Below are 21404 nucleotides of genomic sequence, written 5' to 3'. Positions count from 1 at the left end.
GATACACAGATAGGAGAGCATGGCCCAGTCAGGAAATAACAAATAGCAGATCACTGCTGAAAGGTACTGCTGAAAGGTATCTTAAGAGAGATAAGGAGGTCAGTGGGGTTCATCACCAAGGGCCATGCTAATTAGACTGGAGCTGACTCAAATGAGAATAGAAAACCACACAACTAGGCCTACATCCAATTCACAGTTCTATGCTATGAGACTGATGTTCACCCACCAGACCCAGACACACACGCCCCACATTCAAGGTTCTTCACATGCTGTCTGCACGAATACCCCTGACACCGCCTCCTCTACTCCATACAGGCTTTGGATCTTATGGGTCCTGATCTTTTTTCCATCCAACCCTTTACAGACCACCTGCATTTTCACCTCAGCCTGATTTGAAATGCTGATTGGCTCCTCAGCTCCCGTGTAGACTTGTACTTGATGCTTAACAGCAGCAGAGGGCAGAAGAGGCCCATGAATATTTTCGAGATCCTGCATTTCCAACAAGTTCTCGGGTGACTCCAGGGCTGCTGGTCCACAGAGCACGCTTTCAGTTGTGGAACAGCCTCTTGCATACTATCTGAGGTCAAAGATCTCTTTTTCTAAATTTCTAATCTGTGGCAGACCAATATTTTCAGAAAATAAAATAAAAATAAATTACAAGGAAAATTAAAATTTTAAGAGACACACAAAATAGAAGTCTCAACTTTGTCTTATTGAAGTCAATAAATATAATATTTCGAAGGCCAAATTACACAGGTCGGCTGTGCTCTCCCATCATTTCCTTCCCCAAACACAACTCCAATTGCAGCAACATAAGAAATCATGGCATGCTCATAATCAGGTGTAAGCTCTACCTGAGATTATACTGGCAAAGGAGGGGCAGTACTAGAAGAATGCGAAGAATTTGCTCCGGGGCTTTGTGAATATATACTTTGTGAAATGGAGCTGACGTAAGACAGCTTTTGACAGACAGAGTCCCACACACCTGATCACCTACCTTGCCACTCTTCCCCGCAGGTCTCCCAAACCTGAGAGCTGACGCATCTCCAAGGTCTTTAAGGCGGAATTCGTTCCGTAGCTGATGTTGTCCCGGGCCCGGATCTGCTCCTGCAGTACCTGAGCGACACAAAAAACCACCAAGAAGGTTGTCTGAGATGTACGTGTTGCCACAAAAGCATTTTCTATTTTTGGCAAAAATAAGACCATTTAACTTCATTCATAAGAGGCTTCTTTTTAACAGCCACGGGATATATGTGTGTACAGAGAACCAGGGGCTGAGAGAGACCTCAGAGCTCTCACACAGACCCAGTCCCTTCATCTGCTACTAAAAACCCTGAGACTTGGGGCACCTGGGTGGCTCAGTTGGTTAAGCGTCTACCTTCGGCTGGAGTCATGATCCCAGAGTCCTGGAATTGAGCCCCGCATCAGGCTCCCTGCTGCACCTCCCCCTCCTTCAGCCACTCCTTTTGCTTATGCTCTCTTGCTCTCTCAAAGAAATAAATAACATCTTTAAAAAAAACAAAAACAAAAAACCTGAGACTTGGATGTCAGGTGACTTGGTGGAGCCCACCACCCCCCAACTCCCCCCTGCTGCTGCAGGATGGGGCAAAGCTTAGTCAGACCCTGGACATTTGCTCTATAGTTCAGAGCTGTTTCTACCACCCCAGGCTGTATTTCAATAGTCATTGCTTTAAGTGAACACTCCCTAATCTACCAAGAAGCAATAAATGAAGAGCAAGCAGAGACAGGGATGGGCAGGGGTTGTCAGACCAAAAGGTCCAAATTCAGCTGCTCTCGCTGTGTGGCGATCCTGGGGAAGTGTGCGAAGTTCTAGCTTCCTTTTCCTCATTGGTTCATAGTAATGGTGATTGTACTCTTCAGAGCACGGTGAACGTTACATGAGCTAATGCATAGGAAGCACTTGCAATGCCCAGCATGCCCCAAAGACAGCAAATGCTTATCTCCTTCTAGTACTTATCTGAGAACAGTACTGGTGCTGCAAAGGGAGAATGGTGTCTCTTAGATAAGCATTAAATGAAAGGAGAGCTGCTTGAAGACCCGGTGGCCCAGTGGAGGCACAGCCTCGTGGGACATCCATGCTGGGAATGCCTCTAAGGAGTGGTGGCAATGCAGATGGGGAGGTCACCCTGTTGTTTACTGAGCATGGACCAGAAAGAGGAGCCTGGTGCTGCCCTGCACAGTGCCATGTGCCAAAGCAAATCCATGCTCTCGGGAGCCCCATGTGACAGGCCAGGACCGAGGTACAAGCAGCTGCTCTGCTACAAAGTCCCACGGAAGGCAAGTGACCAGCCAGCACTGACCCAGCAACCCGGCTTCAGAACCCACACTGTAACACAGGCTGCCTTGCTGCCCGCCCAGAATAGGAAAGAGATTGGGCTGAAGCATGACAGACAGACAGACGGACAGACGCACAGGTTACATCCGACATTTCTTCTGTTTCCTTGTTCTTTCATGCATGCCTTCCTTCCTGTCTCCCCTTCTCCACTTTTATTCCGCCCCTCACGCCGCCCTCACCGCCACCACCTTCCTTCCCCTTTGCAAAGAAGCTCTTGATTTCTTGTATCTCTTCCCTTTCAACCATTTAATCATGTTCATCTACTTGACTAATGTCAGCTTCATATTTTTACATTCTTCTTGCTTCCTTTTGGGTCTACTCGCTCTTCTAGAAATTTCCCAAGATGAGCATTGAGTTCCCTTATTTAGATGATGTCTTTTTCCTCAGAATGAAGACTTGACTTAGAACAGTATTTGCTGTTTCCTTGGGTTGGTTGTGAAGTGCTTTCCTTCTTTCAGTTTTCAGCTCTGAATTCCTCTTTGATCTGAAGATATTGAGGTATCTAAGGATTGGAGTTGTATTTTTTCATTGTCAAGCAGTTAAGTCTGTTGGTCATTTTTCTCACTTATTTCTACATTACTGGCTGAGGATCAAAAATATGGTCTGTGATATATTTAATTTTTTAATATATTAGAATTTGCTTTGTGGCACATGTTATTAAATGTTGCACGCAAAAAAACTGAAGGAACAAACGGTTCAATATTGTCTGTTAGACTGAGTTTGCTGATTCCACTACTCACTCTCTCTAGATTTTATTTATTTTTGGTAGATCTCTCCATCTGTGAAAGACGGTTTATGAATTCTCCCCTTGTAAAATATTTTCATCAAGTTCTCCTTACATTTTTAACACTTTTCATTTCATGTCTTTAGCTGCCATCTTATTTGGCACATTCAGATTTGTGATCAAAGTGGCCTAACCATTACATGATCACCTTCTCTTCTGATGTAGTGCTGTTTCTTCTCGCCTAATATTAACATTGCAACGACGCTGTGTAAATAATAGGGCAAACACCTGCTTGGTCTAACTGTACGCCGGGCACTATTCTGCACGCTGTAGGTATGTTCACCCATTTAATCCTCACATAGTACCCCCTGAAGTAGGTACCATTATTACCCCCATTTCACAGGAGGTGAAATCTCTAAGATATTAAGTAGCTTGCCCAAAGCCACCGACAGTAAGGATCTGAACTGGGATTTGAACTGGGGACTCTGGCTCCACAGACTGCTGTCAATCATGACACTGCCCTTGGCTTGTGTTTTCCTTCAACATTTCATCTCACTTTATATAGACAAATTATGTTGCTTCTTGTTGCTTCCTCACTCCTTTTCTTTATTTTGACCAGCTTAATCAGGTTACCATTCATCGTCCTCCCTCCCCCTGTGAACTGGGGAATGTTCGTGGCCATTGCTATTCCACGAGTGGCTCCCTTCCCTTCCCCACGTCCATAACCACACGTGTCCACCCCAGGCTCTGCTCCTGCGCCGCTCCCCTCTCCTCCGCCTGAGACTCTCAGCACACCTCACGCCCACCCTCCTTCACCCTCCAACCCAGATGGCTTATTGGGAAGGATTTTACTTTTCTTCCCCAACTCAGCTTTGCTAAAATCACTCGGGACTTCTAGTTGGGTTATAATTAGAATCTTCCTTGTAAAATGTCGCTTCTATTTCAACAATTTTTTCTCTTTCTTTCAGTGCTTCTGTTACCCAGTCCCAGGCTTCCTTCAATATCCATTTACATGAAATACGACAGGTCTTGTGGATCACTGACGACCTTTGTGCTTCTTTTCATTTTCTCCTACCTTAGGGTCTCTGTGTAGACGCCCTAACACTTTCCTCAGATCAGGCGTTTGGAGGAAGACTGAATTCCTGCCAAGCTGACAACCTTCCTTCTCTCACCCTGGAGGGTGGGAATCCATTGAAAGGGTATGGAATTCTGGACTTCAAGGCCTTTCCTCCCAGTGAACTCAGAGGCTGACCAGTCGGGTGCTTTCTCCTCTGTACATTTCTCAGCTCCTTATACTCAGAAGCTTGTAAGATTTTGTTCTTCTATTTTGGAGTTCAGTTTTACCAGGATGTAGCTAATTGTGGATTTTTTTTTTTTTTTAATTTCAATTCTACCTGGAAGTCAGTGAAATCTTCAACCTGTAGTCTCAGATTATTCTCCTACGTAGCTATTGTTTCTTCTCCAGCTGTTTCTTTGTCTCCTTCTGGAGCTCCATTATTCACATGCCCTAGATCTGTCCCCTGGTCTTCTATCTTTCCCCTCATGGTTTCTCTCCCTTTGTATTTGACTCTGATGTTCCAGCACCTCTTCTACTATGCCTTGTGGGCAACTAATTCAATTCATGAAAGTAATCATCCACTGGCTTTGTAAAAATTTAAGTTCGAGGGAGAAACTTTATGCTGTACCCAGATCTCCTAAGCGTCCTGTGTTAGTCAGCTGGGGCTACAAGAACAAAATGCTGCAGACTGAGTGGCCTATGAACCACAAAGATCTATTCGAAGTTCTAAGTCTGGGAAATCTGGTCTGTTCCGGGGGGATGGGTGGGGAGTCCTTTCCTTGGCTTGCAGATGGCTGTGTGCTTTCCTTCTCACTGTGTCCTCACAGTGGAAAAACAAAGCACATGAGCGAACAAACAAATAAAAAGCAGAAATAGACCCATAAGTAAAGACCAAACTGATGGTTGCCACAGGGGAGGGGTGGGGGATGGGCAAACGGGGATGAAGGGGAGCGGGAGGCACAGGCTTCCAGGTACAGAATGAGGATGTCAGGAAAATAAAAAGGCACAGCCTTGGGAATACAGTCAATGACACTGTAATAGCACTGCGTGGGGATAGTGGGTAGCCACACTTGTGGTGTGCACAGCACAACATAGAGACTTGGGCACAGATATATCTAAGTTGTTTCTGTGCTGCCTTTTCTCAACTATTCTTTTTTAAGTATGCAGACAACTGCACTTACATACATTTTGGATTTTCAAACTCCCTGGTAAAAAGCAGAAATTAGCAATGGGAGGCCTTTGTGTCTTCCTTATTGGAAACCAGTTGGAGCCTGTATAGATGAGAATAACAGTAATATGGAATATTTCACTGAAAGGAATTTGGAACTGCTAGACCTGTTATTTGCTATAGTTTGCAGCTTTTTCTGAATGAAGAAAGCTCTATTAAGAAGAATGCAAACCAGCTACAATACCTGTGAATGACAAAACGTTAGTCATCTGAACACATTCTTATAAGAAAACTTCATATCTGACTAATCTGGTTCTGACACTCTCCCACTGATGAAAAGGCGCTGGTGTTCCCTTTTCATAGGAAGTAACACTTATTCGTTACAGTTTATATAAAGTATCTTTTATATGTAATGCTTCAAACCTTTATTGTAATACTCAAGACCAGGGGTTCTTAAGCATCTTTAGGGTGCATAAGAATCCCCAGGTGGCAGGGCACCTGGGTGGCTCAGTGGGTTAAAGACTCTGCCTTCGGCTTGGATCATGATCCCAGGGTTCTGGGATCAAGCCCTACATCGGGCTCTCTGCTCAGCACTGAGCCTGCTTACCCTCACTCCCCCACCTGCCTCTCTGCCTACTTGTGATCTCTGTCTGTCAAATAAATAAGTAAAATCTTAAAAAAAAAAAAAAAAAAAAAAAGAATCCCCAGGTGGCTTTTTAAATACACAAATCCCCTGGGCCCAACTGCCAGAGAGCCAAAGCTAGGGTGTGGGCCCAGAAAGGCAGAAGTTCAGGCCCACAGACCCCTGGAGGAACGCTGCATGAGATGCCATAGAAATGACAAAGGTGGGATGCCTGGGTGGCTTAGTTGGTTAAGGGCCTGCCTTTGGCTGTGGTCATGATCCCAGAGTCCTGAGATCGAGCACATCAGGCTCCCTGCTCAGCGGAGAGACTGCTTCTCCCTCTCCCTCTGCCTGCTGCTCTGCCTACTTGTGTTCTCGATATCTCTGACAAATAAATAAACAAAATCTTGAAAGGAAAAATGGCAAAGGCTATAACCAATCTTACTTCGTCTGAGTTGTCTCTCAATCAAGAAATCACTAAGCAAATAAAATGAACAGCAACCCACAAAACGGTATTAAAAATAATTAACACAGGTTTTAAAAGGTTCGATCTTTCTAGTAAACAAAGAAACAGAAAATAAAAGTCATACTGCGATTGATAATTCACCATTGTAGTGTGCTGATAATGGGGGACACTCTGCAAGTGTGGGGACAGGGGGTCTATGGAAAATCTGTGCTTTCTGCTCAATCTTGCTGTGAACTTAAACTTCTAATAAAATCAACTGAAAATTAAGACTTAAAAAATCATATCGTTTCTCTTTTGTTAAAAAAGTAAATATTTTAAATTTATAATACTAAAATGTATGTCAAGATTAAAAATGTACAGTTGGCCCTTCCTGATACATCTTTCTAGGACATCATCCATCCAAACAGATGCACAATGTTCATAATGTTTGATCCAGGGACTCCAGCTCCTGAAATTAATCTTAAAGGAAATAATAACAAAGCTGACAAAAATGGATACACAAAGCTATCTTCCTAGTAAGATATACCTAGTATTTTCTAAGGTATCTATATATTATTACACAAGAAATTCATGGGAAATGTTTAAAAATAAGAGAAAATGTGTATCAAACAAAAAGAAAGGGTAATATTATAAATTCATTAAATAAATTTTAAAAAATAAATTAAATATATTAAAGGGTAATAATATAAAAATAAATATACAGCACAATTCCAGCAGTATATAAAATACATAAAATAACAGAATATTAACGTGTTGCTATTCTCTAAAGGGGGACTATGTTTGCTTCCTCTTTTTTTATATTTTCCACAAAGGCCTTACATTGTTTCTATAACCAGCAAAAAAGTGTGTGTGTGTGTGTGTGTGTGTGTTTTAATACTAAAAATAAGAAAAGCCCATTTAACTTTCACAATCCCTAAGCAGATGAATAAGATATTGTATTAGAAGTGCTTTCTTTGAATAATATGGAAAAGAATCACATCAAAACTTAATGCAATATTCATGTTACTGAAAAGTTACGTAAAAACAGAAGGTATCAGAGAATTCTCTGATGAAGCCTTGGAAAAACAAACCCTCTCTACAGCCAGTAATGTTCCCTAATATGTCATTTTGGAACAATGTATCAAAGTGATGCATTTACTTTAAAAAGGTTACATTCCTACTCTATCATGAACATTGCATTATTGTCAGTCCAACTCAAGAGAATTTTTTTTAAGATTTTATTTATTTATTTGACAGAGAGAGAGAGATAGCGAGAGAGGGCACAAGCAGGGGGAGCAGCAGGCAGAGGGAAAGGGAGAAGCAAGCCTGTTACTGAGTAAGGAGAGGGATGTGTGGCTCAATCCCAGGACTGGGGGATCATGACCTGAGCCAAAGGCAGATGTTTAACCAAATGAACCACTCAGGTGTCCCAAGAGACTATTTTTTTGCGTGTCCATCATGTGCTGTGCCCCAGGCCTGCCTTCAGGGAGGGAGCTCAGTGGGGCAACAGCAGACTGTAGAGTGATAAGCCCATAGAATAAAACCACACAGTAATATTTCACAGAGTAAAGAGACACTTGGGAAAAGTGATTCCCAAGTCTTCATTTATTTATTCTAAGATATGACCTATCTTTACAAAATCTCCCTTCGCAAAGACAATAGGAAATGGCACTCCCCTATGAGTGCCGCCGCACTACACCTCACTGTCTACCCAAAAGTGATATCGATCCAGGCCCACCCCCAGCCCTCACCCACCTGAAGAAGCTAATATTGCCTAGGAACGGCCTGGAAAGAAACAGCTCTGCTTGTTTCTCCTCCAGCTCTTCCCAGGTTTGTGAGTACTTGGAAAAGAAAGTGTAAGTCCAGTATCACCCAGAAAAAGGCCCAGCTACAACAGGGCCGGCCTCATAAGACAGTATCCTCTACATGCCTTTTCATCTTCACAACAGGACTTAAAACTTCACAGAGCTCCAGCTTCACATCAAACTGTGTTCTGGGCATTTCCATGTGGACATACAAGGGAGGGGTCCCTAAAATTTGCCACATCCTAAACAAAGTCTCTCTGCCTCCTATGTACCAGAAGTCCTGTCAGGTCTACCTCCAAAACAGATCCAGAACCCACCCACTTCTCCCCATCTCTACTGTGACTCCCCTCATCCTAAACACCTTGGCCCTCTCCTGCCATGGCAGCCCCAACCCATCTCCCTGCCTCCATTCTTGCTCCCCATAAACCCTTCTTTTTTTTTTTTTAAAGATTTTATTTATTTATCTGACAGAGAGAGATCACAAGTAGACAAAGAGGCAGGCAGCAAGAGAGGAGGAAGCATGCCCACTGAGCAGAGAGTCCAATGTGGGGCTTGATCTGAGGACCCTGGGATCATGACCTGAGCTGAAGGCAGAGGCTTTAGCCCACTGAGCCACCCAGGTGCCCCCCCCATAACCCCTTCTCCATGCAGTAGCCAGAGTGATCTTTTTTTTTTAAAGGTTTTTATTTATTTATTTATTTGTCAGAGTAAGAGAGAGTGCACAAGCAGGCAGAGCGGCAGGCAGAGGCAGAGGGAATAGCAGGCTCCCCACTGAGCAAGGAGCCCGATGTGGGACTCGATCCCAGGATCCCGGGATCATGACCCAAGATGAAGGCAGCAGCTCAACCGACTGAACCACCCAGGTGTCCCAGAAAGTTATCTTTTTGAAACACAAATCAGTCTGTAAGCAACAGGAGGGCAAGGGGTTTTATCTGTTTCATTCACTAATGTTTCCCCAGCACCAAGTGTTTGAATTAAGTTCATTTGCTTAAAATTAAATAATGGTTCCCCATTTCCAAACTCCAAACTCCCCATCATAACTTCTAAGGCTAAAGATCTGGTCCTATTCCCACACACCCCACCCACCTGCCTCACTCATTCCATGGCACTCCAATCCCAATGGTCCTTTTTCTGCTCAGCAAATATGCCAAGTTTCTTTCTGCTTATGGCCTTGGTATATGCAGCTTCCTCTCTCTGGAATGTACTCTGCCCTGTGTGTCTCTTCCCCGCCACCCCGCCACCTTGGCTTGGCTGGCCCCTTCCATGACTTAAATCTCAGTTCACACGTTGCCTAACCCACCCTCTTCCTGAAAGAGCCCCACAAACACTCTCCTCTATATTATCTTACCAGAGCACCGAACTGAGGCTGAAATTACCTTGGTTACTTAGTGTTTACTGGCTGTAAACCCTACTACTAGAATGTGCAGCAGGCCTGAGAGCAGGGCCTTGCCTGTCTAGTCACTACTAGAGCCCCAGTGCTCCTAACAATGCCTGGCTCCCAACAGAGATTGATTAACTTAGCTCTGTGTTCTAGAACTTGGTCTTCCACATTCAAGTCTTAGAGATTATATTTAGCCAGTGCCCAGAGGTGATTAGGTCCTCAAAGATGGACTCGAACAAGCTCAAATGTATTCGTGGCAAAGGCACACAGCGGAACAACAATTTTTTTTATTAACACTGAAAAACCTCTATCAGCAGAACTGAACAAATACTCAAACTGCATTCAATTCACTGTCTTCTCCCCCTAGTGTCAAGTCACATCACAAGCCAAATCCAGTGGGTAGACTTAAAACGATTTTTGATAGTGGGATGATTAATCATATGTCAAGTTGACCAAGCCAAGGGACGCTCAGATCCAGTCCTTTGAGAGCCATGATAGAAGAGAAAGGAGGAGGAAGGGGGCATTCCTATTCTGCCTGAGCAGGGAAATCCATCTTCTGCCCTTAGCACTTTCGTGCTCATGATTTCAGACTTGAACTCAAGTCTGCACTATCAGCTCTCTGGCTCGCAGGCCTCAGAACTATACCACCGGTTATCTTGGGTCTCCAACTTGCAGATGGCAGATGGTAGGACTTCTCAGCCTCCATAACCATGTGAGCCAATACCTAATAATAAATAAGTAAACAAGCCATTGGTTCTGTTTCTCTGGGGAACCCTGACTAATACAGATGATAACATGAAAATCCCTCTGCTGATAAACCTGTTCCAATGGGACAAAAACACAGCTGCAGGCTGAAATTCCCTGTTTAGCCAAAACATATGAAGTCTGGCAGGCTAGACTCTCTGCTGACAGTGTCAGGTGCACACTGAACCAAGCTCCCATCTGTGCATCCAACTACCCATTAACATGACTGTCTACACCTCTGCTGTGACATGCTGATAAGGTCCACCTGCAAATTACTAAACTAACAAAGTATGTGCAGTCAAATCAATAGGTGAGGGCTTGACACAGTTCCCCATAACCTCACTAGGTCAAAGCCACCCCAAGCCAGACACACAATGAAGCCTAAGCACATGGAAACCAGGAGTATGTCTGCTGATTTCAACCAGCAAGGGAGCACAGCCTGGTTCCCCAAAGTCTAAAGACAGTGAAAACCTTCAGCAGACATGGGGGTCTCAACCACTTCCCAAGCCACCCAAGTGGCATTGAAGGGGAAGCTTACCAGCAACAAAAGAGCCACGGACTGCTTATCAGGAGTCAGCCTCCGGAGATTGAGAAAAGCTTAAATTAAAGACAGTATGGGGGGCACCTGGGTGGCTCAGTGGGTTGAGCCTCTGCCTTCGGCTCAGGTCATGATCCCAGGGTCCTGGGATCGAACCACACATCGGGCTCTCTGCGCTGCAGGGAGCCTGCTTCCTCCTCTCTCTCTGCCTGCCTCTCTGCCTACTTGTGATCTCTGTCAGATAAATAAAGAAAAAATCTTTAAAAAAAAAAAAAAGACAGTATGGATAATCTAGACATGTATAATTCATAGTTGACCACATTAACTCTTCTAAATTTATAATGATGACAATTATCTGTGGAATGTTTCCAAGGAATAAATAATTGATAACATACTCCACATCGTAAGGCAAACTGTCAGTGGAGACAGTGGGTGGGGATGCATTAAAACAATAGATTCTTTCATTTGACATTTATCAAGCACCTACTGTGTACTAGCACACAAGAGTCATCTGTTTTGACACTGGACTCTGCTGACCAAATAAGGGCAATAACTATAGGGTTTTGGAAGGGCCAAGATCCTGAGAACCTTTGATTATGAAACATCTTTTGAGCTCCTACTATGCGCTAGACCATAGAAAAATGAAGATTCAGTTCTAGCTCTTGAGGATCACACAGTCTGTGGTTGGACAATACACTTTACTTTTCTTCCTATGTGCTGTGATTAGAGCTACATGACAGAAAATCAGGAAGACTTATCAAGGTAAGTTCACCAAGATACAGTATTAAGATATCTCAATCTGAAGAGCTCTATTAGGAATCTGGAGATGCCTACAGCTTTAGTTTTGTGATACAAAATCATCTATAGGGACAGATTTTAACAAAACAAATACCCAGTAAAACTTTATTTATTGAACTAAAAAACAAATGTAAACCAGTAATAAGAATAATTTTCAAATCAGGCAATTCACTGAAGAAATTCATTAAGAATCTAAAGACAAGGGGTCACTTAGGTGGCTCAGTCCGGTAAGCGTCTGACTCTTGATCTGGGCTCCGGTCATGATCTCAGGGTCCTGGGATCCAGCCCCACATCAGGGATCCAGCCCCACATTGGGCATTATGCTCAGCGGGGACTCTGCCTGAGAGTCTCTCTGTTGCTGTCCCTTTGCCCCTCTTCCCATGTTCCTTCTCTTTATCTCTCTCTCTCTCACTCACTCTAAAATAAATTTTTAAAATCTTGAAAAGAAAAAAAGGAATTTAAAGACAAGGGGCACCCAGTGACTCAGTAAGGCATGTGACTCTTGATCTTGGGGTTGTGTGTTCAAGTCCCACATTGGGCACAGAGTCTACTTAAAAAAAAAAAAGAAAAAGAGGGGCACCTGGGTGGCTCAATGGGTTTAAGCTCTGCCTTCACCTCAGGTCATGATCCCAGGGTCCTGGGATCGAGCCCCATGTTGGACTCTCTGCTCCGTGGGGAGCCTGCTTCCTCCTCTCTCTCTTTCTGCCTGCCTCTCTGCCTACTAGTGATCTCTGTCAAATAAATAAATAAAATCTTGAAAAAAAAAAAAAAGAATCTACAGACAAAAATACATCTCTCACATCATTTAAATACTGTTTGAATATCTTCACACCTCTTTTCTTTAAATATGCAAATATTGCCTTTGCATAATACCCACCATCCGAATTTTATACTACTTATACATAAAGACTTCCTTTTAGTACTTTTTAAATTTCAATCTACACCACGGTTTTACTTTAACAAATTTTGGCTACAATGTGGCAGTTCTGATATCTCATCAAGCCTCCTAATTTTAGTTATGTTTGTGTAAACATGCTTAGGCTTATAATATATGTAAAACCATATAATTAGTGTTTCATACTGGAGTCTATTAAATTTCCAAACTTCCTTCTGTTACTTTATAATGATATATAGTTATTACCAGTTATAAAAAGTAAATGCTCATACATGCAAAGTACATTTTTATCAGAATCAGATTTTACTCAGTTTTTCCTCTCTAAAACGGAAATCATCTTTTCATTTGCAAACCACAAATCCAAAAATATATGTAAATGGAAAAGAGTGCTGTCTGGCTCTGGCAAGAATAATCATTACATACAACGTGTTTCAGATGGGAAAACAGCAGAATTGAAATAACTTTAAAACTCACTACATTGGAAAGTGCTCAAAAATCACATTTTAAAAACACACCTTAAGAAAAATAATTAGCAAAAGCCTACAGGACTGACAACTGGATTCGTAGCGATGTTTGCTAATAACTAAAATGGAGCAGTTTAATGAACTTGCATCAAAGGAATGATGGGGCGGGAGAGAACTCAGTGAGAACTAAAGCTAGAATGATCTATTTTCATGAAGAAATTCTTCCTGAAGGGACAAAGATACTTAGAAAGCAAAGAATGGCTGAAAATCTCCCTGTAATATTTGAGAGTTGGCCACCTAAGATCAGAGTTCTAGAAGAGCTTCCAAGAGGCAAAGTAGAAAAGAAAAGCAGCACATTTTTGGATTTTAACAATCTGGGTTTAGTCTCAGCACTGCTACTGCCTGGCCTTGTTATCTCAGACAAGTCCTTTCACTTCCCTGGACCTTGGATGTCTTATATGAGAAGGCTGCAGTCTGTAAAGATGACCTCAGGGTCTCTCCTTCTCTTTCTGCTACCAGCATATCTGCAACTAGCTTCACTATGAATTGGGTATTTATTCACTTAATAAGCATTCATGGCATTTTGCTCCAAACACTGTGCTGGACAATGCATAGATGAATCAGACAAGGTTTCTTTCTTTCTGAGGAGTTAACAAGCTACTGGGCAAACAGACTAGTAAAGAAACAATGCCAGTCCTATTCGGTAAATGCTGTGGTAACAGTAGCAAGTGCTGGGTGCTCAGGATACCTTAAGGGAAAGGGAATTCAAGGCAAAGGAGGAGCTGGCAGGGAGGTCTTCCTGTAATAAAAAAAAAAAAAAACCTATTAAATAGCATTTAGGGCTCCACTGAGCTTGGAGATTATATGGTTCTGATCACTGGATTAGTACATAGCATCTACCAAAGAGGAAATTATTCCCCAGCCCCATAGTTGCAGCCAAAGCACTATCACCTTTTACGATGACAGCAAAAATTAAGGCCAGGGTTTTCTTGGGATTTTTTTTTCCTCCTTTTTTTTTTTTTTAAGTTTTTAAATTTATTTTTTTAAGTAAGCTCTACACCCAACATGAGGCTTGAACTCACAACCCCAAGATCAAGAGTCACATGCTCCACTGAATGAGTTAGCCAGGTGCCCCAAGTCCCTTTTTTTTTTTTTTTTTTTTAGAGATTTTATTTATTTATTTGACAGAGATCACAACTAGGTGGAGAGTCAGGCAGAGAGAAAGCGGAGGAAGCAGGCTTCCTGCTGAGCAGAGAGCCTAATGTGAGGCTCGATCCCAGGACCCTGAGATCATGACCTGAGTTGAAGGCAGAGGCTTAACCCACTGAGCCACCCAGGCACCCCAAGTCCTGGATTTTCTAAGGGTGCAGTTACATTCTATGCTTTTACCTAAGAACAGTGCTGCCAGAATAGTATGGCTGCAGTCTCCAGTCTGCCCGCCACCCACATGAGCAAAGGGAAGTTAGCTGAGTACCTCCAGGGAAAAGTGGGGCATGGAAAGGATGGAGAGGTCAGTATTTTCTGACATGAAACATAGGGGTGTTTGTATTTGTTTATGAAACACTTCTTTGCATTGGTTAAGGGGATGGGAATGTGAGAATCATGATTTATCCCTAACTGTTTTGATCTGTCTCCCTCTCTAGACTTGGGTACAGCAAGAATATTAGCCCCCTAATATATCTCTACCCCTTTCCAAAATTGAAATCCTTAAGTTAGGGTTCCTCAATCTAGTAAAGATGCCAACTTGGGGATGGCAAGTCATTCAGCCTCTGGGATAAAACTGCTTTAGCACACAAAAAGAAAACTGGAAAGATCACTCTAAACACCAACACCGCCTTCCAAAAACATGTATATTATCTACAGTGATCTTTTAAAATTCCTACACTCTTCTGATATCACTTGAGTTCTTTGGTTGCAGGCCATGGAAACCTGACTCTGGGCTAAGAGGAAAAGATGGAACTTACTGGAACGATTCAGGGAGGGAGGCACATGACCAACAGGGCAGCTGGGGATGCCGACTGAAAGGGACTTAAAAGGTGTTCCCCAGAGTTCGGGCGGCAGGAACATTGGCCAGTGTCCTGCAGGCACAGAGGCTGCAGGGAAGATGCTCCAAGCATTCCCACTCCTTGGATCGCTCAGCTCAGGTTTCAGGTTCCAGGGAGTGAGAGTCTCAGTGCTCTGGAATCATTTATGTGTTCCAATCCTCTCAGCTAAAAAGGTGATATGGCACCTGATGAATAGCTACCCAATCTGTAAGCAATGGAAGAAAGGTAAACACCAAAAGGAACACAAGTTTTTGTAACTGAAAGAGATTGGAGGGGCACCTGAATGGCTCAGTTGGTTGAGTAAATGACTCTTGACTTCAGCTCAGGTCATGATCTCAGGGTCATGAGATGGAGCACCATGTCGGGCTCTGAGCTGGGCATGGAACCTGCTTAAGATTCTCTCTCTTCCTCTCCCTCTGCCCCTCCCCTTCCCTCTCCCCTTCTCTTAAAAAAAAGAAAAAGAGAAAGAAAGAAACAAGAAGAAAAAGAAACACAGGAAAGAAAAGAAATTGGAATCGATACTGTCAGTCATCAAAACAATAAAGATCCACTACATCCCCTGAATAACAAACACATAAATCTTTTCTTTAAACATCATAAGATACATAGACATTTTAGAACCCTGAAGACATGTATTTTTTTTTTAATTTATATATTTTTTTTAAGATTTTATTTGTTTATTTGACAGAGAGAAATCACAAGTACACTGAGAGGCAGGCAGAGAGAGAGAGAGAGAGAAGGAAGCAGGCTCCCTGCTGAGCAGAGAGCCCGATGCGGGACTCGATCCCAGGACCCTGAGATCATGACCTGAGCCGAAGGCAGCGGCTTAACCCACTGAGCCACCCAGGTACCCTGAAGACATGTATTTTAATTAGGGTACAATTTCTAGTGAAACCCTGTCTTTGTAAAGGTATGTGAGAATCTCAATGAACAGTGAAAGTTGGTAACCATGTGGTATACCAGAACCTCACTTAGGTATAAGCTAAGTGAGAATTACCACCCAAAAATAAATAAATAAATAAAAATTTAACTATCCACACAGTAGCCATCAAAGAGTTGGGATAGCTATATTAATATCAGACAAAATTGAATTTAAGATAAGAAATATTACTATATATAAAGAAATATACTATATATATACTATAAAGAAAGACATTTTATTTTATTTATTTGTGAGAGAGAGAGAGCGCGCGCACACAAGGGAAGGGCTGAGAGAGATGCAGGGCTCTATCCCAGGATTCTGGGATCATGACCTGAGCCAAAAGCAGATGTTTAACCGACTGAGCCACCCAGGTGCCCTGAAAGAGAGACATTTCATAATGATGAAAAGGCCAATATATCATTTTGAATGTATATGTACTGAAAAACAGAACCTTAAAATGCTTGAAGCAAAAACTAACAGAATTAAAAGTAGAAAAAGATAATTCAACAGCTGGATAATTAAATAATAAATTATAATAAAGATAATTTAAGCTGGAGACTTAAATAATTGAATAACAATTAACAATTAAATAACAAGAGTCAATAAACTTAGGAGATCGAAAAGTATATAAAAAGCATATTCTCCACCTACATGGAATTAAATTAGAGCCCCAAAAAAGAAATAAGTTTTGGGAAATCCCAACCTCTGGAAATTAAACAACAGACTTATAAATAACACACAAGCCAAAAATAAAGTCACAAAAATATTTTCAACCAAATAAAAACAAAAATACAATATACCAAAATTCATGGGAAGCAACTAAAGCAGTGCTTAGAGGATATGGTATAGCCTTAAACACCATTATCAGAAGAGACCAAAGATCTCAAACCAATTACCTAAGCTTCCACCTTAAGAAACAAGAAAAAGAAAAGCAAACTAAATAAAAGCAAGCAGGAAAAAAGGACATCATATGGAGGTGAAATCAATGAAACAGAAAACGAAAAAGCAAGAGAAAAAATGAATAAAACAGAGTTGGTTCTCTGCAATGATTAATGACTTAATCTGGTGAAGACAGCAATTCTCCCCAAATTGGTTTATACATTCAAAGCAATTTCTATCAAAATCTCAATATGCTTGCAACTTAGAAAGAGATTTACTTTCATCAGTTTGTCTCAAAGAACTCTTCCACACTTAAATTTTTTCATAATTATATAATAATTAAAGTAATTATATAATCATAAAATTTTCCAGTAAGCTTTTCTATAGAAAACAAGCTGATCCTAAAATTTATATGAAAAATGCAAATGCCCTAGAAAAGCCAAAACAATTCTGAAAAGGAAAACAAAGTTGAAGGCCTACAGTACCTGATTTCAAAATGCACTATAAAGGTAGAAATGAATTAAGGCAGTGTGGTATTGGGATAGGAAAACAATAGAGATCAACGGGATCTAGAAAGAAACCCTTATATTTGGGGATGCCTGGGTGGCTCAGTTGGTTGGGCAGCTGCCTTCAGCTCAGGTCATGATCCCAGCATCCTGGGATCGAGTCCCACATCGGGGTCCTTGCTCAGCAGGGAGCCTGCTTCTCTCTCTGCCTCTGCCTGCCATTCTGTCTGCCTGTGCTCGCTTGCTCCCTCTCTCTCTCTCTCTCTCTCTCTGACAAATAAATAAATAAAATCTTTAAAAAAAAAAAAAAAAGAAACCCTTATATTTTATGGTCAATTGATTTTCGACAAAGGGACAAATGGGAAACTTCTCCTTGGGCATCTATATGGGGGAAAAGTTAACTTAGACCTTTACTTCACTTTTTATATGAAGATGAACTCTAAAGAGATCACAGACCTAAATGTAAGAACTAAAACTAATACTTCAGAAGAACACATAGGAAAAAATCTTTGATCATGGGTTAAGCAAATAGTTTTTAAGACACAACACGAAAAGTAAAAACCATAAAAGAAAAAACTGGTAAGCTGGACTTTATTAAAATAAAAAAATGTACTTCAAAAGACACCATTAGGAAAATGAAAATACAAGCCACAGAATAGGAGAAAGTACTTGCAAATCACATATATGATAAGGGATTTATATCTAGCCTATCTTAAGAACTTTTACAACTCAGTAATATGACAAATAACCTAATTTAAAAATAGGTTCTGATACATGCTACAACATTAAGCTAACTGAAATAACCCAAACACAAAAGAACAAATACTGTGTGATTCCACATGTTTGACATACCTAAGATAGGCAAATTCATAGAGACAGAAAGTAGAAAGTAGAACCGAGGTTCTACTCTGAGACAGGTGTGGAATGGGGAGTTATGGTGTGGAATGGGGAGTTATTGTTTAGTGGGACACTGTTTCTGTTTCAGATGATTAAAAAGTTCAGGAAGTGGCTTGTGGCGATGGTTGTACACAATTGTATACTTAATGGCTAAAATAGTAAATATCTCACCACGATTTAAAAAATAATTTTTAAAAATGGGCAGAAGACTGGGTACATTTCACCAAAGCAGACATGCAAATGACCACTACGTACATGAAAAGGTGCTCGGCATCTTTAGTCACTGGGGAGACACAAATTAAACTACAGTGAAATACCATTGCATAGCGGCTGGAATGACTGTAATCCGAGAGACAGAATACCCAATGTTGATAAGGATGTGGACAAACAAGAAATCTCATACATTGCTGATAGGATTGTAAAATGTGTATAGCCACTTTAAAAAATTATTTGGCTATGTTAAAAAATTAAACATAAACAGGGCACCTGGGTGGCTCAATGTATTGAGCATCTGCCTTTTGCTCAGGTCGTGATCTCAGGGTCCTCGGATCGAACCACACATCAGGCTCCCTGCTCAGGGGAAAGCCTGCTTCTCCTTCTCCCCCTGCCACTCCCCCTGCTTGTGTTCTCTCCCTCTCTGTGTCAAATAAATAAATAAAATCTTAAAAAAAAAAAAAGGTTAAACATAAGCTTACTTTTTAAAATATTATTTATTTATTCTTTTAAGATTTTATTTATTTATTTGACAGAAAGAGACACAAGAGAGGGAACACAAGCAGGAGGAGAGAAAGAGAGAGAAGCAGGCTTCCCACTGAGCAGGGAGCCTGATGTGGGGCTCAATCCCAGGACCCTGAGATCATGACCTGAGCCGAGGGCAGATGCCCAAAGATGGAGCCACCCAGGAGCCCCAAACAAAGTTTACTTTAAGACCCAGGAATTCCACTCCTAGCAATTTGCCCAAGAGAAATGAAAACATGTCCACCCAGGCTTGTACACAAGTGTTCATTTATAGCAGCTTTACTTGTAATAGTTAAGACCTGGAGACAATCCAGGTGTCCATCAATTAATGAACAGATACACAAGATGTGGTATAGCCACACAACAGGATATTTCTCAGAAAGAAACAAAAGATAAGCTACAGGCACACCTTAATTTACTGTGCTTCCCAGATACTATGTTTTTTGTTTTTTTTTTTTTACAAACGGCAGATCTGTGGCACCCTGCATTAAGCATTAAGATCTCTGCCATTTTTCTTTTATTTTTTTTATTTTTTAGAAGATTTTATTTATTTATTGGACAGGCAGAGATCACAAGTAGGCAGAGAAGCAGTCAGAGAGATGGTGGGGGAAGCAGGCTCCCTGCTGAGCAGAGAGCCCAACTCGGGGCTCGATCCCAGGACCCTGAGATCATGACCTGAGCCGAAGGCAGAGGCTTAACCCACTGAGCCACCCAGGCGCCCTCTGCCATTTTTCTAACAGCATTTGTTCACTTCATGTTTCTACGTCACATTCTGGTAATTCTCACAATATTTCAAACTTTCTCATTATTACTGTATTTGTTATGGTGATCTGTGATTTTTGGCACCCCACAAACTGCACTCATGTAAGATAGTGAACTTAATCATTAAACGTGTGTGTGCTCTGACCGCTCCACCAACCAGCCATTCCTCCATCTCTCTCCCTCTCCTCGGGCTCCCCTGTTCCCTGAGACACGACAGTACTGAAATTAGTCCAGCGAATAACCCTGCAATGGCCACGAAGTGTTCAAGTAAAAGGAAGAGTCGCACATGTCTCACTCCATTTTTTATTTTCTTTTAAATTTATTTATTTGCAAGATAGAGAGAGAGCGAGCATGAGTGGGGGTCAGAGGGGCAGAAGGAGATGGAGAGAGAATCCTAAGCAGACTCCACAATGAGTGTGGTGCCCAGTGCGGGGCTGGATCTCATAACCATGAGACCAGGACTTGAACCCAAACCACGAGTCAGGCACTTAACCAACCATGCTACCCAGGTGTCCCACACGTCTCTCCTTTTAAATCAAAAGCTAGAAATGATTAAGCTCGGTAAGGAAGGCATGCTGAAAGCCAAGACGGGCTAAAAGCTAGGTCTCCTGGGTCAAACAGTTAACCAAGTCGTGAACACAAAGGAAAAGTTTTTGAAGGAAATTACAAGGGCTACTCCAGTGAATGCACAAATGGTAAGAAAGACAAACAGACTTGTTGCTGATACAGAGAAAGTTTTAGTGGTCTGGACAGAAGATTAAATCAGCCACAGCACTCCCGTAAACCAAAGCCTAATCCAGAGCAAGGCCCTAACTCTCTTTAAATCTGTGAAAACTGAGAGGTGAGGATGCTGCTGAAGAAAAATCTGAAGCTAGCAGAGACTGGTTCATGAGGTTTTTGTTGGTTTTTTTTTTTTTTAAGATTTTATTTGTTTATTTGACAGACAGAGATCACAACTAGGCAGAGAGGCAGGCAGGGAGAGAGGGTGGGAACGCAGGCTCCCTACCGAGCAGAGAGTCCAATGCAGGGCTCGATTCCAGGACCCTGGGATCACAACCCAAGCCAAAGGCAGAGGCTTTAACACACTGAGCAACCCAGGAGCCCCTGATTCATGAGGTTTAAGGAAGGAAGCTATTTCCGTAATACAAAATGCAAAGAAGCAACACTGCTGATACAGAGGCTATAGCCAGTTATGCAGAAGGATCTAGTTAAGATGATGAATGGAGGTGGTTACACTAAAGCAACAGATTTTCAGTATAAATGAAACAGCTTCCATTGGAAGAAGATGCCATCTAGGACAGGAAAAGTCAATGCCTGGCTTCAAGGCTTCAATGGACAGGCTGACTGTCTTGTTAGGAGTTAAGAGAGCTGGTGACCTGCGGTTGAAGCCAGTGCTCATTGACCGTTCTGAAAATCCTAGGGCCCTTAATCTATTCTGCCTGTGCTCTCTGTCAGTGGAACAAAGCCTGGATGACAGCACACCCTTTTACAACATGGTTTATTGAGTATTTTGAACCCATTGTTGAGATCTGCTGCTCAGAAAAAAAGATCCCTTTCCAAAGCTTGCTGCTCATGGATAGTGCACCTGGTCACTCAAGAGTTCTGAAGGGGACAGACCATGAGATTAGTGTTGTTTTCACACCTGCTCACACAATACC

The 21404-nt window shown here is 42.0% G+C and overlaps 1 protein-coding gene across 2 annotated transcripts in view; it reads right to left on the bottom strand.

Annotated features, from left to right (window-relative positions):
• FAM81A (family with sequence similarity 81 member A) overlaps nt 1-21404 on the bottom strand; it is an 81100-nt gene that overhangs the window by 36231 nt on the left and 23465 nt on the right. For both annotated transcript variants that reach the window (XM_059372039.1, XM_059372040.1), the window contains exon 4: nt 998-1116. In XM_059372039.1, the coding sequence (XP_059228022.1) occupies nt 998-1116 (119 nt within the window). The remainder of the gene's footprint in view (nt 1-997; nt 1117-21404) is intronic.

The sequence above is a fragment of the Mustela nigripes genome, chromosome 13 (assembly GCF_022355385.1).
Source record: "Mustela nigripes isolate SB6536 chromosome 13, MUSNIG.SB6536, whole genome shotgun sequence".
Classification (NCBI taxonomy): Eukaryota; Metazoa; Chordata; class Mammalia; order Carnivora; family Mustelidae; genus Mustela; species Mustela nigripes.
This window is presented reverse-complemented; position numbering and strand designations above follow the sequence as displayed.